The 16,077-nt window shown below is 35.2% G+C and overlaps 1 protein-coding gene across 7 annotated transcripts in view; it reads right to left on the reverse strand.

Annotated features, from left to right (window-relative positions):
• Window positions 1-14,788, reverse strand: part of LOC131065538 (negative regulator of systemic acquired resistance SNI1) — a 175,869-nt gene extending 161,081 nt beyond the window's left edge. For 2 of the 7 annotated variants that reach the window (XM_059219776.1, XM_058000063.2), the window contains exons 1-6: window positions 14,582-14,788; window positions 6,845-6,976; window positions 6,650-6,716; window positions 6,253-6,346; window positions 6,068-6,148; window positions 5,850-5,939 (exon numbers count right to left, since the gene is read on the reverse strand). In XM_059219776.1, the coding sequence (XP_059075759.1) occupies window positions 5,850-5,939; window positions 6,068-6,148; window positions 6,253-6,346; window positions 6,650-6,716; window positions 6,845-6,956 (444 nt within the window). In that variant the 5' untranslated portion in view covers window positions 6,957-6,976; window positions 14,582-14,788. Of the gene's footprint in view, window positions 1-5,849; window positions 5,940-6,067; window positions 6,149-6,252; window positions 6,347-6,649; window positions 6,717-6,844; window positions 6,981-14,581 lie in introns of all 7 variants that reach the window. The other 5 variants (XM_058000064.2, XM_058000065.2, XM_058000062.2 and 2 more) reach the window with 4 other exon arrangements.
• Window positions 14,789-16,077: the final 1,289 nt, after the last annotated feature.

Here is a 16,077-nt window from a genome sequence, read left to right on the forward strand (position 1 = left end):
TGTAACAACAAAACAAGACCACAAAAGGTGGAATTTCTCCTACAAGCTCTATCCCTATGTGCACACTTCCCTAAGTGTCTCAAATCCAAACTACGAAGAAATGCATTATCCTAAGTTAACGTAAGTAAAGTGTAATAATATCCATAATGAATATTTATTTACACCAATAGGATCGCATGATCTGATAATCATTGCCAATCCTCAAATGCTAGCCACAAAACGAATGGTTGTGTTAGCAATGTGTCTATAGTGTGCCTACTAATGAGAATAGCAATGTCGAGGGCATCTCATGTGTACGAAGGATAGCTATCTAAGCTATGAATGAAATTGAAATTGTATGAAGGTATTGAAAATTAAGTAGCCATTGACATGAGCTTTTTTCTAGTTTATCTTGCAAAGCAAAAAAATGGATCCAGAATTTGAGGATGAGACAAGATCATCCATTCTTACAATAAGTGGAACTAGTAGCCAAATACCAAAATCTGAAATGACCCTTAAATGGGAACGATGATCCAATAATATCATATCAAGTACGTCTATGGGAAAAGACTCGCTTGAGGAGAAAAGAAGCCATTCAATCAAGGAAACAATAATTTATATTTCAGTTAAGTAATTCTTGACTATATGATTAGTGCTCCATTCTTAGAGGGATGCGCTTAGAAGAAGGGACGATTACAAGGAGTTAAGTTTGTAAATAAATGAATTAAAGATAATCATTACCAAGTGGTTAAGATGAAGAGAAGTAACCGCTGAGGGAGATCAGGATAAGGGAAAAGGTATGACTGTTGAAGAACATTCCATTGAAGAGATATGACTTCTAATATAATGACCATTCGATAGATATTAAAGGGAGAAGTTGTAAATTCATCAAAGGAGATGAAAGATTTTGTTATTTGAATATTGGAACTCAGGCCAGGACGTGCTCATAAGAGCCTTTGAACAGCCAAGAGGGGATGGCATACCATCCATCATCTGCAAGGCCAGGGACGCACACACATAGAGTCTAATAATCAGAAAAGGCATCAAACAAACTGCAGGGTTATAAAGCACATATTCAGAAAGAGCAATCAGAAATAAAGATCTAATTGCTTTCATATACAATCACATCCCTAATTACTCAACACAGAATTATAAGGATACAATTCAGAAACAGCTATCATACATTTTGCTCTATCTATTCCTATATAAGAGCAGATCGATTATCTCATATATGTATATAAATCTTTGCTGACCAGTCACAGTTATATTTGCATTAAGGAGATTCTATTTTTGGATAACCAAAGATATATCATATTAACATTCTTATCGTCTTCCTTTCTTGAAGAAAAGTTCCAGAATTCATATCAGATTTGGTCTCGCCCATATAAGAGGGGTGGCATCATCATTGATTACACTCTACCTTCTTCTATTAATATATAAGTGTTCAATAATCAAGACTATTGTTAATCAATTCAAGTTAGAGTTGTTTTTGATATAAGTTGAAGAGCTAGCTACTTATGAGAGCAATCTGATTGCAAATGATTGCAATTCAAGGGCTTCACCTCCATGGTTCCACCACCACTCTAAAAGATCTTTCTTTGCATGCATATCATATAAAGCTTCCACTGAAGAAAAATCACCTTGCCCACATGAAAACTTATTCCATTGACTCCTTATAATTGAGGCATCCTCACCTTGACCATAAATCTTTTTTACTGCAGCCCAAAATCCCTTCATTACCTCTCTATCCTCATGTGGAGCCTTCTTATTGGTCTCTTTTGTATTATGCCATTTAGGATTTAAGGCATGGGCAGCATAATGAAGGGGTGTGTTGAGTTTGTTCCATCTTCCATGTAACTGTTCTTCTATCAAAGGATATAAAGAAGAATCTTTTGCATCAGTTATTTTCTTGACTCTTTCACACATGGAATCTATTTCTTCATAAACTTCCCCCAAACATGGCTTGTCTGAGTCTGTAAATATAATCACCTCACATATGGGCCTAATTAAATCCACAACAAATCTCACATCAGCCCAAAAACGGTCATCAAGAACCAAACCTCTCACCTCAACTGCAATATTTGATGTCGATTGCCTCCACGATACCCATGCATCACTAACAACCATGGCACACAAAGCTCCTTTGACTTCACAAAGGCAGTCAAGAAGAATAAAGTAGGAAGCAAACCATGTATCAGTTGGTTTGAGAAGTTCCACCTTGGCAAACATACGATAAATGGCTTGTGTGTGGTGATGGCTACATATGAACATCAGTATCTTTCTACCCTTTTCTATGAGGTCTGAAACCCACTAGAACATGCCAATATCTTTGAGTGCATTGTTCAACAAATACACACAACATAGTGTCCAAAATATATTATTGTACTCGTTTTGCACTATCATACCTATTGCTTACAAACAAGGGCAACATCGATAATACCTTGGACTACATGTGATGCCCCCACCTCAATGCTGTCACATAGATGGTTATGAAGAAAATCTTCATTCTTTTCTTGCCCTGAGGGCCTGAACAATCTATTGTCTTCAAAAAATAAGGCCCTTTGTTGCATGTCACCATGACATAAGTAGTGGACGATTTCTAGCATCTATCCACCCATTTATCACTATACTACAACCTTTTGTAAACCACACTCTCTTCATTGGTGCAGTTTGTTGCTCTTATCGAATTTTTTCCTTGTCAATTAGAGTTGTGCCAAGCTTTTTAGATCCAGGTGGTTAATACCCAGCTGGTCCATTACTGATAGCTTGGACCATCTCTACATAGAAAGGTGAGCAAGCAACACTAAACGATACTCCATTTGCATAAAAGAAGCGTGCAATTGCTGCATCAATTGCTTCTCGACCTTGCACATCAAATAGCCTTCCAATGGGGTTTGAGATGCTACTATGCGGTCTCTTGTGAGACTCGAACTTTTGTGTTGCTACAACACTAGAAAACACATCTACCTCTGGCTCTCCAGTTGCCCCTGTGGTTGAAGCATGAGAAGAGCTCATATTATAAACTTTCACATCAGCCATTTTTTGATTCTTCACAGCCTCATATCATTCTGACTAATTTGTACAACCTTCAACACTATTTCCTGGTAGGTGAAGGAAATGAGCCCTCACCCTCGTGTAGTAACTTTCCATGCCAATGGGCAAAGTTTACATTTAATATTGTCTGTTTCATCTGTTCCTTTCAGCCCCAAAACACGGTCAACATACTTCCACAAGGGGTACAAGCCTTGTTTTCCCCCACCAAACATTCTGCACAAAAAGGTGAAAAAATATTAACAGCAAATTTGATAATTTTTTGTGGCTAGTACCTTGAAAGTTGAGTTGTTAACTTGTTTAAACTTTGAAATGAAAATCTTATAAGTTTTATATAGACCATCGTAGACAACTAGTTAAGGTGATAGAATCATAGATAGTCTGATTATTTTAATTTTTTGACAATATATCAGAATATTGTATTTAATTGATATCAGTTTGTTCATACTCAATATTGGTTGAGTTTGTTTTTCCTTCAAGTGTAGCATATTTTTGATCGGTTTCAAGTGTAGCATATTGTTTGATGTCAAAACACATAAAAATAACATCTAAGCTAGAGGACGAAACACATAACGCAATTCTACAAGTTTGAATGCACAAAAAATCAATAAGCAAATAGTATATTGGTTGGGTTTGTTTTGTCCTTTACTGTAGCATATAAATTCGTGTCATGTTATTAAATTAATAAAATATTAAAATGCGACTTTCATAGCTGATGAAAGTCATATTATGGTTTTGCAATTTGCTATATAGACATCTATTACTAGGGTTTGTTCTAAATTTATAATATTGATGAAACTTGAGAGCAAAACGATTTGTTTTGGGATTTATGTAATGTGCTAGAAAACAAATTACAAAGCAACCCAGCTCTGCAAATACACGCATTGAAATATATACCTTGGCTCTGTGAATGAATGATGAATCACGTCGCATTTGAGGATGAAAATGGTCACGTTTGTGGATGAATTTGGTCAAACATTTATGGATGAATCTAATCACATCATGTTTGGAGCCTACGGTTTTTGTTTCGTCAATTTTGGAGGATGCATTTTTTTGTTGCGTCGCTTTTAGAGCTTGTGTTTTTTGTGTTGCATCGGTTTTGGAGGCCGCATTTTTCTGTTTCATAGCTTTTAGAGCCCACGTTTTTGTCCCACATTGACTGTTTGACCTTATTTTTTGCCTGGAAACATATATTCAATGGGAGACTTTGTGGTATATTGAGAGACGCCATCCAACCAAACCCTGCGAACCTTGGCAAATCCAGAGACATCTTTGATAAAAAAGACAAGTACCAGTCTCGAAGACACGTCCCAGGGGTCTGGAGACGCATCTCCAGGTAACGCTGGATACAATTCGGAAACAGCTATCATACATTTTGCTCTATTCATTCCTCTATAAGAGTAGATCGATTATCTCATATACAAATATACATCTTTGTGGACCAGTCACAGTTATATTTGCACAAAGGAGATCCTATTCTCAAATAACCAAAGATAAATCAGATTAATATTCTTATTCGACTTCCTTTCTTAGAGCGAAGTTCCAAAATTAATAAGATTTGGTCTCGCCCACTATAAGAGGGGTGGCATCATCATTGATTACATTCTACCTTCTTCTATTCATATATAAGTGTTCAATAATCAAGACTATTGTTAATCAATTCAAGTTAGAGCTGTTTTTAATAAGTTGAAGATGACATAGTATCTATATCCATACAAATTTGATATAATCCTTTAAAAGCTATTAGTTCCTTGCAATATTGGACATCTTCATACAAGGGGCACTACAAAATCATACCTCATATTCCAGGAAATGACAATACTTGAGAGAACTTTCCATGTGGAAACAGTGTGTATGCCAAGTTTCAATCTCAACTCTCCTTTTGTTCAATTTGCACGTACTTTTTAACATGTAATTGTGATATAATAAACAACTTAACTCGCAAATATGTGCAGCTCAGCTTGAGGGATTACTTTGTTTTGTAACATTTTACCAATCATCATATCACGTTATGCTCCTCTTCCAACAACGAAGCATTCAAAATTCCATAAGATAAGATTTTCAAAATTCCAATTGGATAATTTTCTTTTATTGAGATTCAAATGAGCCATGGAGCTATTTGAATTTGGCATTGAATGCCTTTTCTTATGGACCTTAGGTTACTTACCAAAGTTACTATTACAAACAAAAAATATTAAAATGTAACCTGAATACATTAAATGTTGATAATAGTAAATAAAATTAGAAATATTAATTAAAAACCTAAAAGCTAAAACATAAAAGTTTATAAAACTATAAATATTAATAAACAAATGAAAGTATTTAAGTTATTAATAAAAACTGACCCAAAAGTTCATAAAATTATAAACATCAATAAATAAATGAAGTTGTTATTTTCCTAAATTGTTTTTTTTTAATGTTTGCACAGCACTAGATGTGCTGGCATCAGCCTTGCCAAGCCGCTGTCAGCCCTAGAATGTTGGCATCCTCCCATCATGAAACAACTCCTCCAGGCCTCCATGCTAGCAATAACCTTACCCTTGTCTCCCTCAAGGCATGCATTCATTTCTCATTTTAAATGCAAGACCTTGTTCTTCCTAGTCAATATTTATAGGAACCCTCATAACAAATGTATAATTAAAGATCAAAATGACAGAATATGGAACTTTTTTTTTCTAAAAGCATTAGAAAGGGGTAAAAGTAAGACAAAAGTAATGGTAGACCCAAAAGTCAAAAACAGATTTCTGTATATCCTTCAATAAAACAAAATAATCAAATATATGGGTATGTAGAAAATGTTGATAAAGTTCAAGTCATACTGAGAAATCGATGTAATCATCATCTGTAGACAAATGCCCTTCCATCTCAGTAGAATCGTTCTCTAAGCTGACACCAAATGGTGACCAAACCTGTCAATACAAATGACAACTGTCTTATTCACAAAATACAACAAAATGATCCTCATTCTGCCTACTCCCTTCTCATTCAGAAAATTATACTGGACAGAAGTATCTAATAATGAAGATCAATTCCATGCCTCGGAATTAATTACAAGTTGAGTTTCTGTGTCAGTGGATGATAACCCTTCAACTTTAGCAATACTAACTCGTGGAAAACACTGCAGTCAAAGAATTACACGTCAACCTACTGCTGAAAAGATAACTTGCAATGCATCTCTTTTAAAAAAACAAAAGGAGCAATATTATTAAGGAGCGTCAAAACCTTTTCAAGATCTTGCAATAATTGATAACTGGTTATTGTAAGCTCCAGTGATCTGTTATCTTGAAGTATTTGGAAAACTGCTTCATACATTTTCCTTTTTTTCAATATTATTCAATATGTCAGCAACAATGTATAAAATGGTCTGAGTTTAGTTTGAAATTGAAATTTCACACAAGCTAAAAGACTCTTGAGGCTTGATTTTAAGGGGATTTCCTCCTTATTGTTAAGCCAAACTTTGTGGGACTTCAGCTGATGTTATCTTGTAGTGTGACCCTTCATGGACCAACCTTTACATTATGACTCAACCCAGTAAGTCCATGAAGAAAGAAGAATCTAGACTTTTTAGTTAAGGTCCATAGAAAACATAATTATGACAAAGCTCCAAGATCATACTTACCTAGTCGGCACTTGTGCTACTTGTGGAACAATAGAAATAGCTCGAACTGCAGAGAGAAAAGTCAACTCTATATACGGTCAAGTTCCTTTACATTTTTCATGTTCTCTAACATGCATATAAGAATATTTCAATGGGAAATAAGCAAAAAGCAGGCATCTAAAAAATGTGAACATATTCCTAGCTATTGATGGATACTATCATCTTCAATGTCATGTTGATCCTTCACACCAATAAGATCCAGAATTGCCATAATATTTTCCTCAGGTAATGGCTGTAATCTTGTTCTGATACCATTTGGCTTTTCCATTGCTCTAGTGCATCAATTCTCTGTCTAAGAAGAAGCCACAAGAAGAACAGATACAAGGAGAAAGCAATATGTTAGAGCAGCAAATAAATTATTAATGCACAATACCTTTACATAAATAATGTTTGTAGATTTAAAGAAACATTTGAGATAACAAAGATAGCCGGCAGGCTCAAGTCCCAATTATGCAAAATACACAATGCACTAACAAGCCTTTGAAATAGAATGACTTCCTATTACTCAAAAACAAAAAAAAGTACAACAAATATAGAATATAATCATAGTAGAGAATGATACTTTGTGTGATAATTCTTATAGTACTGATTTATAATCCAAACATGCCATCTTATACACAGGATAAATGGATAAGCTAGTAAAAACTGTCTGTAACCACTGATCATTTCATTTAAAACATAGCTACTATTACAACCAACAAATTGCAACATAACAACACAGGTGGCACATGAGCACAAAACACAAACTGAACATGTTTACACAATCACTACACAATATCAGATAGATATTCACACAGCTGTGAATTAAATGTATTCTAAAATAAATCCCTGATTTGTGTTGTTAAGCACGCTTTCCTAAGTATTTAAAAATATTACCCATTGTTATTAAAATACAAGGTAAAGTATACCCCTGCCTATTGTTGTGTGTACTTCATAATTACTAGAACGTGGCATTCATCCTTGTCTATCTAGCAATGATAGCCAGCTTGTTTGGTGGATGAAAACTTTGCAATCAGATAGAGGCATAGAGCTCTTCAATCAATTATCTACCTTTAGAATCAGCCACTACAACTTGACATTATGATATCACAGATTCTTATATCTGATTATTTATGACTACAACCTGTGGTACATGATGTCCTTAAGGGCTCTTTTTTCATCTTTCTCAAATAGACTGCAACATTAATACATTGTATGGGACTAAAGTAGTAATCCCATTGTTCCCTCTCACCCACCACTATAGCCAGCAGATTTATATATCAGACTCAGGCTGATTCTAACTTATTTATGCCTAATAAGGAGAAATGGCTTCCTCGAGGGCTTAACTGACCATCCCATCCCAGGGGCCTCAAATGGACATGCAAATAGATCCGCTTCAAGATTCTCCACCTCAATCACTTATTCAAAAGTGTAATATTCCAACAAATATTTTTCTGAGTTTTTTGCCAATGTTAGTATGAAATGAAAACCCTCACACTTTATCCCAACGTGGGCAAGGTGAAAGCTATGGTGGCTGGGATACTAACATACTGGCAGCAAGCTGTACAGCTCTATAATGTATCTTGTACAAAATATTTAAATAGTTAAACATATCTTAGCTGCATTGCTATCTAGACTTACAATCCAAGTTAATCTGGCAGTGAATGGCATAGATGTTTACAATAATCAATAATATATTCATCTATTTTATTCCAGGAATTACAACAAACAGTTCTCCAACAATCTAGTAAAATGCATTTTGTCAAACAATTGGAAAGCAAATTGAAAACACATAAAAATGTAAATGCCTGAAATGTGAAGTAAGGCCAAATGAAGATGTAGCAGCTGATATAAATCTTTAAACTAATAAATGTTCTTCATAACCTATTACAACACCAGCCACCTCTGAAAATCCATGACCCAGTCAAAATTGGCAGCCAACTCACAACTACAGTCTATATGACCAAGAACAGCAGGTACAGACAAATCTCAAAGTGGTCTGGCCTCTACTGAAACTGCAGAATTGAATTGAGGTTAACCTGTCCAAATCTAGACACAGCCAAGGTAATAAGTAGTTGGCTGATAAGCCACTCAACTGCTCAATCGCCCTTACAAAATGCTCTAATATGCCAGTTATCCATTTGTTAAATTTCTGCAAAATAAATGAAAAAAAAAACATTGCTTTGCTTTTTTAATTTTGTGAGTGCTGGAAGATTGGGGATGATCGGTCATTCCCAGGACAGTCGGGGGACGTCTCAGACATCTTTGACACATCCTAAGGACAGCCAACAATCCCCATTCTGTCCCCCTATTGTCCCACTATTTTAGAATCGCTGTCCTCAAGACAAGTTGTGGAGGTTTGAGACGTCCCCCGACCATCCCGAAGACAACCGGTCATCCCCACTCTGTCCCCCCGTCGTCTCATTGTTTCAAAAATGTTTTTGGGAGTCTGGCAAATTTTAGGGACAGCTAGGAAACATCCCCGGTGCAGGGACATGGGCAAAAAATCCTAAGGACGAATCCCTGTGTACCCTTAGAAATATCTCCATCCTTGTCTCACTTCTCCAAAACACATCCCTGTACCCAAGACATGTCCCACATATCAGGAGTACATCTCCTGATTTCCCTGATTAATTATGTCATGAATTGTGTTCTAAGGGATTCCCAATACAACAAACATGTGCAAGATCAATCTTAGTTAATGTGACATGTTAGAGGGAGCATCTAATTTTACCCCTTGGAAATTTACAATCAAAATCTCATGGAAGAATTGGATATTTGGAGCATTGTGAATGGTAAGTTTCTCCTTAGGCATCCACAACTTGTTGCTCGCATGAAGAAAGCTATCAATGCAAAGAACAAAATATTAGACTCTATGAAAGACCACCTTACTCCTCATGATATTGTAAAGTCAAGCAAGGAGATGTTTGATAATCTTAGAAGTCTCCGCTAGAGTGTGAACATTTCTATAAAGATGTTTCTAGAGAAAAAGTTGTCCTAGTTTCAAATGGTTGAATCCAATACAATAACCAGCTACCTTACAAAGATCACAAATTGTGAGACCAAATTATCCAAATTATGCTGTCAGAACAGAGATCAAAGGTGATGAATTAGTGTCTGTTGCACTAAATAGTTTTTGACCAGCTTGGGAATACTTTATTAAAGGTATCTTTCTGATCAGCTTTGAGATATCTTTGACCAAGTGTGAAGAAAAAGGGACCTGATTTCAATGAGACAAGAAGCAACTCAGGACATATGCCTCATTACAAGAAGCTTTTCAACACACTTCAAAAGAAGCATGTAGAAATTTAAGATGCTTTAGGCAAAGAATACCACCTATCCTGTGACACGAGGTGGCAAGATCCCCATTTGAAAACCTCTGTAATGACCACGATTTTAAGAGAAGGTCGGCCACCATATTTTAAATAAATAAATTAGTAAATAGAATTATTAAAGAATTGTTGGGGGCCACCTATGGTAATGATAATTATTAAAAAATGTGCATTACCAATTGGGCTTACCTGCCCTAATGTGTTTTGGGGCGGTTAATTCCCTAAGGCCGACCTTAGAAAGAAATGATATTTATATGGGTTGGTTTGGACTTTGGAAGCTAAGCAGCGAAGAATTTTATTTGGAAAGCATTAAACGAATGCTGTTGCTGTTGAGGCAAAAATCTCAGTAACTCTCATAGGTGGGACAATACCCCTACCTATTCACTTTCTACAGCTTATTACTATTATTTCTTTCCATTACGGGTGCCACATCTTACAGAGATAAGGAAGCGGATGCAAAGTGTTGCGACATCACCAGTGGCGGGTTCAAGCAAGAAAGCAGACATTTCCAGAATCGTGATCTCCTGGAGTCTATCAAATCCAATCAGCATAGAGCAAATTGTTGTGTGGATGCGCCACTTCCAAAGTGCCCTATCCATAATCGGTCCACCCTTCCAAGTGCAGATATTGAATTGGAGAAAGTAAATATTGTAGTGTCCCCTTGTTGAAATAGGATTTATTATTAAATAATAATAAATTAAAATATAAAAGAATAAAAATAAAAATTAATATAATTAAAACTTAGTTAAGTTTAATGAATGGTCAAAAGGCATGAAATGAAAAAGTTGTTACTCCCTCAAACATGAGATATAAAAGGGAGAGAAGAGAACTTCATTTGGGGAAATAAGGAAAAAAAAGGAAGAAAGAAAGGAGCAAAAGAAATTAAGGACATTAATGGGAAGAAGATAAGGAAGCGACTCTTTCAAAGGGGCAACACTGATAAAAGGTTGTGACCCTTTCGAAGGGTGGTAAATGTGAAAGGTTGCGACCTTTAAGAAGTGTGACTCTCCCTCACATTGGAGGATATAAAGTGGAGAAGTTCTCATTTGAGAAGGAAGGATCCATGGAATAGAACAAAATATCCAAAGCATTCAAAGCAGACCTAAATCAGAATTATAAGAAAATCTGGAAGAATGATATGAACATTTATCAAAGAGATCCGATAACAAATACAAATCTGCAAACAATAATAAAGCAGGCATCAAATGAAAATAAGAGGAAAAATTAAATCAATAACCAGAAAATCAGACCTGATGGAATAGAAAGGATTATCATTCACGCATGTACAAACCTGAGCATAGGCAGCAAATCAGATTGATATAAACACCAGATCTGTGCATTTAAAGAGGGAAACAACATCGAATTGAATCTGTCCAAATTACCACAGCAGACTGAAAATGCATAACCTGCAATAATTCTACAAGTAAATTGGGCAAGATTCAGTGTCCTCCCAAAAGGGGACATTACAAATATGAATTGTATCAGATGTGTATAATCAAGGCCTGTAAGTAGATATGATCCAGCTTAGATCTAAATTATGTCAATCGATGATTTGAAGCGTATTTGAGGATCTAAGCATAATTAATGATGTCAATTTGCCTCTTTAATTGATTCTATTCTTGAGGTCCATAATGAACCAGAGTTTATATTATGATAATTGGAAATACTGTTGAAGAGAGTTATTATTCTAAATCTGTAAGATTTTCTGTTCTGGTATACTTAAGAGGCTGTGATCAACTTGAAGAGAAATCTGGAATTTTATGTTATTTGTCTGAGCATATAAATCTGAAAATTTTAAGTAGGATATTTCAGTGGTATCGATGCTGGAATCCTGCCAGCCTATGAATCACCAGATTGAGGAAAATGATCATGGCATTCCTTAAGAGATATCTTGGAATGAGTCTTTATGGCGAGGGTGGAGAAGAGACTACAATTGCAACTTACTACAAATCTCAGGTTGCAAAAACTGCTGAAAGATATGAAAATATATGCATCAGTTGGAATTATTGAAGCCAGCTCTCTCCTTTCCAAAACATGAACAACTAGTGAAAAAGAGTTCACAAAGGAAATGGCAAATCAAGAGTGAGAAAGACCCTGTCATAATAGATCATGTGATTTCTTGTTATGAGATATACAATGACCTTGTTGAAAAGATTGAAGATATGAAAGAGAAAAAATATTTTCCTCTTTTGCGAACTTGATGGGTACAACAGAAGACTACTATGATCCATTGCAAGAGACCATGCCTCAATCCACTACTCAAGAGGAGGAAGAACAGTCAGAAGCAGCAAAGGTGGAACCTGAAAGGATGAGGAATACGGGAGCATAAGAGGAGGTCAAGGATAAGGTGATGATAGGGGAGCAAAAAGAAAGATGAGAATTTCAAGATGTCAAACAGAAGGACTCCCCGATGACAGGAAAGAGTAATACCCACACAACATCAACCCAAACTTTAGGTATGGACATAATTGCATTTTGCAATGACAGCTCGCAGTATATGAGAATGGTTGGTCCATTCAATACTATGCAACAAATTAGATGTGATATTGTGATGATTGGTTTAATTGGGTTTGAGTGCCACGAAGAAGAATTGCCAATTGGGCCGACCTGCCCTAATGTGTTTTGGGGCGGTTAATTCCCTAAGGCCGATCTTAGGAAGAATTGATATTTAAATGGGTTGGTTTTGGAAGCTAAGCAGCAAAATTTTATTTGCAAGGCATTAAATGAATGTTGTTGTTGCTGGGGCAAAAATCTCAGTAACTATTATGGGTGGAACAGTACCCCTACCTATTCACTTTCTACAGCTTAATAATATTATTACCTTCCATTCTGGGTGGGTGCCGCATCTTACAGGAGCCACAGAGATAAGGAGGCGGCTAGTGCCGCAATATCAACAGTGGTGGGTTCAAGCAAGAAAGCAGGCATTTCCAGAATTGTGATCTCCTGGAGTTTAGCAGATCCAATCAGCATAGAAGAAACCGTTGTGTGGATGTCCCACTTCCAAAGTGCCCTATCCATAATCAGTCCACCCTTCAGAGTGCAGATATCGACTTGGAGAAAATAAATATGATTTGTATCAGATGTGTATAATCAATGGCCTGTAAGTAGATATGATCCCGCTTAGATCTGAATTTATGTTAGTCTATGATTTTAAGTGTATTGGAGGATCTGAGCATAGTTAATGATGTCAAACTGCCTCTTTAATTGATTCAGCTCTTGAGGTCTAGAAAGAACCAGGGTTTATATTGTGATAATTGGAAATACTCTTGAAGACGGTTATTATTCTAAATCTATAATATTTTCTGTTCTGGTATACTTTAGAGGCTGTGAGCAGCTTGAAGAGAGATCTGGAATGTTCTGTTATTTGTCTGAGCATATAAATCTGAAAATTTTAAGTAGGATATTTCAACCTCCAGGTGATGTGTTAGTTTTGAAAGATGTTCTTTATGTCCTAGGATGGAATTGGAAACTTTCTGTTGTTTCACCATTACAGATGACACATGTAAGGTTAATTTTGATCAAAAAGGGTGTATCATTAGAGATTGCAACCAGGAACCCTGTTGGATTTAAGCTAAGGGAGTGTGAGATGGCGCCCCACATTCACATTCCACCACATCTCTCGAATCCCTCAGTTGACTCGAGGAAGTCTGTACCTCACCCGGTAAATGCATCTCATCACATTTCTTCATCGAATCCGTCGGTTGATTGACTTGATCTCGTCCATTCCCTGCCAACATAGAGATACGGCCCTATAGATGATGGTACGACTCCCCTCTAGAAAAACAACTTGCATGGAATCAGATTCTCCCCTACAGCGGCACTTTTAAAGGTTTCTTGCAGGTCAGCAGCCCATGGAACTTAAATGAAAACAATTCCAAATAGTGCAAGTTGAGGCAAAAGAAATTTGAACATTTGCGCTATAGCCCTCTACCACCATCGCGCAGAAATTGTACTCTTTCAGAGTTGAGAAGGAGAAAGTGTACAAGGGATGAGAACTCGGGACACACTCCATAGCTACCTTTTTTACCAGTGAGCAAAGATATCGGGAGATCACCTGGGCTTAAACCTATGCTGAGCTAAGATTGTACCAATGTGATTAAGCCAACAAAGTAGGCAAAATTTAATGGAGGAAATAACCCTCCAAAGTGGCTCTTTGTCTTTGTGGGATGTAAAGTATGTTGCATGTATGGTGTTTCCCCGTGTGCCTCACCAATTTTAGAAAAGCAATATCTACCAAAGCTCCATTAAATGCTGTAAGTACTCGTTAATTGAATCAAAATGGATTTATGTTAACTGTGACTGCAGCACACTAGACCCAAATCTTATAAATTCAGGAAAAGAGAAGCAGGTTATCACACACGTCTTTCTAGTTCGGCAAAAGAGCAGCATATTTATCATCCAAATTTTACAAATTATGTCAAGTTTGAGAGGTCACGTTATATCCAAATAAAATGAATTCAGCAGAAAAAGTCGCCGATTACTATCCACGTAATACTAATTTGTGAGAGCTGCAAGGTAAAATTTAACTGCAATTGATTTCTATACTGCATTGGGAAACTTTAAAGGTTTGGAATATACAGACCTGATTGTCACAGGGTCGAAGCAGCACTGCGCCACAATTCACAGGTATTGACTGCTCACACAAAAGCTGTGAGAGGATTTATATATTTGTACTCTACGCCGCGGCAAATTTAATTTTTAGAATTTTCAAGTAGGATTGCATTTTCTCGTTCGTTTCCTATTTTCTGAAATGTCAGAGTGGGTATCTTTTAACGGAAAAGTAACTCTTAGGGTTGGGATTTTGAATTAGAATGACGTCCCAAATTTGATAGCCGTATGACTCTATTTATTATTAATTTTTAATGTAAAATATAATTAATATTTTGAGAAGAGTGTCAAAAGTGTTAATTTAGATATATTGTCAAACAAATATTATTTAAGTAATTTTATAGACTAATTTATATATTTTTAGAGAAATGTAGGTTGAAAGATATCATATTTGTTGATTATTCTATTTAAAAATTATTATATTATTATATTGTAATTAAAAATTTTTTGTTTGGTAATATTAAATTATTATTATATAATATTTGTTCATTATTCCACTTAAAAAATATTATATTATTATATTGTAAAATATATTAAATTATTATTATATTATGATATTATCGTTAATATTATATTATTATATTTTTCTATTTATATTACTCTCAACCAAACAAAAATTCTATTAAGATTACATTATTATTATTATATTATATCATTCTATTATTGTTGTAATATTAGATTGAGATAATTATGAAGTTAATTAATTACATGATTGTAGACTTACATCTATCGAAGTAATTTTTGGTTCTTTTACACATTTACTTTTTTTCAATGTATGAATTGGAGTTATGAGAACTGTCTTTTCAAGTAGTAAACTAATAACAAACAAATTTTTGAGGCATTATTTAACATAGAGAGAGGTGATAGCAAAAAAAATTGTATTGTTATTATGGAATGTAGTTCAACGAATATAAATTTTGTGTGTGTGTTTATGTGTGTATGTTTTGAGAGAGAGAGAGAGTGGGAGGTGGGAGGCAAAACTAATGCATATGGAAGACTTAGTTCACATGGTCAACCTTCCATATTTAATCTAGAATATTCTCCATGCCAACTTTAATTTCTTGTCATTTTGTAACCTCTTCTAAAGCCTTGTGTTTATAAAAGGCTAGGAACACTATCATTTTGATAATATCAAAAATTATAGACTTTTGTTGAACTAGAAAGCTTCTCGTTCTAAGTTCGATTTTTCTTGGTTTTTATTGGCATGCAAAATTTAGTTTGTATGTCCTTTGCATAATATAAGAGTTGGAAAGTATCAAAGTAATCAAATGCAATCAAATCAAATATTTTATTTCTATTCATTTTAGGAATGCAAATTATTATGTAGGCAATACTTGTGTGCTTTGTTTATTCTCTTGTTAGTAGATGTTTCTTTAAAGATAGCACAAATCTGTATGTAATTGTAAGTTATTTTCTTGTTAAATACATGTTTGATTCTTTTTTATTCTTTATGTTATCAAAATATGCATG

Source organism: Cryptomeria japonica, chromosome 4 (assembly GCF_030272615.1).
Source record: "Cryptomeria japonica chromosome 4, Sugi_1.0, whole genome shotgun sequence".
Lineage (NCBI taxonomy): Eukaryota > Viridiplantae > Streptophyta > Pinopsida > Cupressales > Cupressaceae > Cryptomeria > Cryptomeria japonica.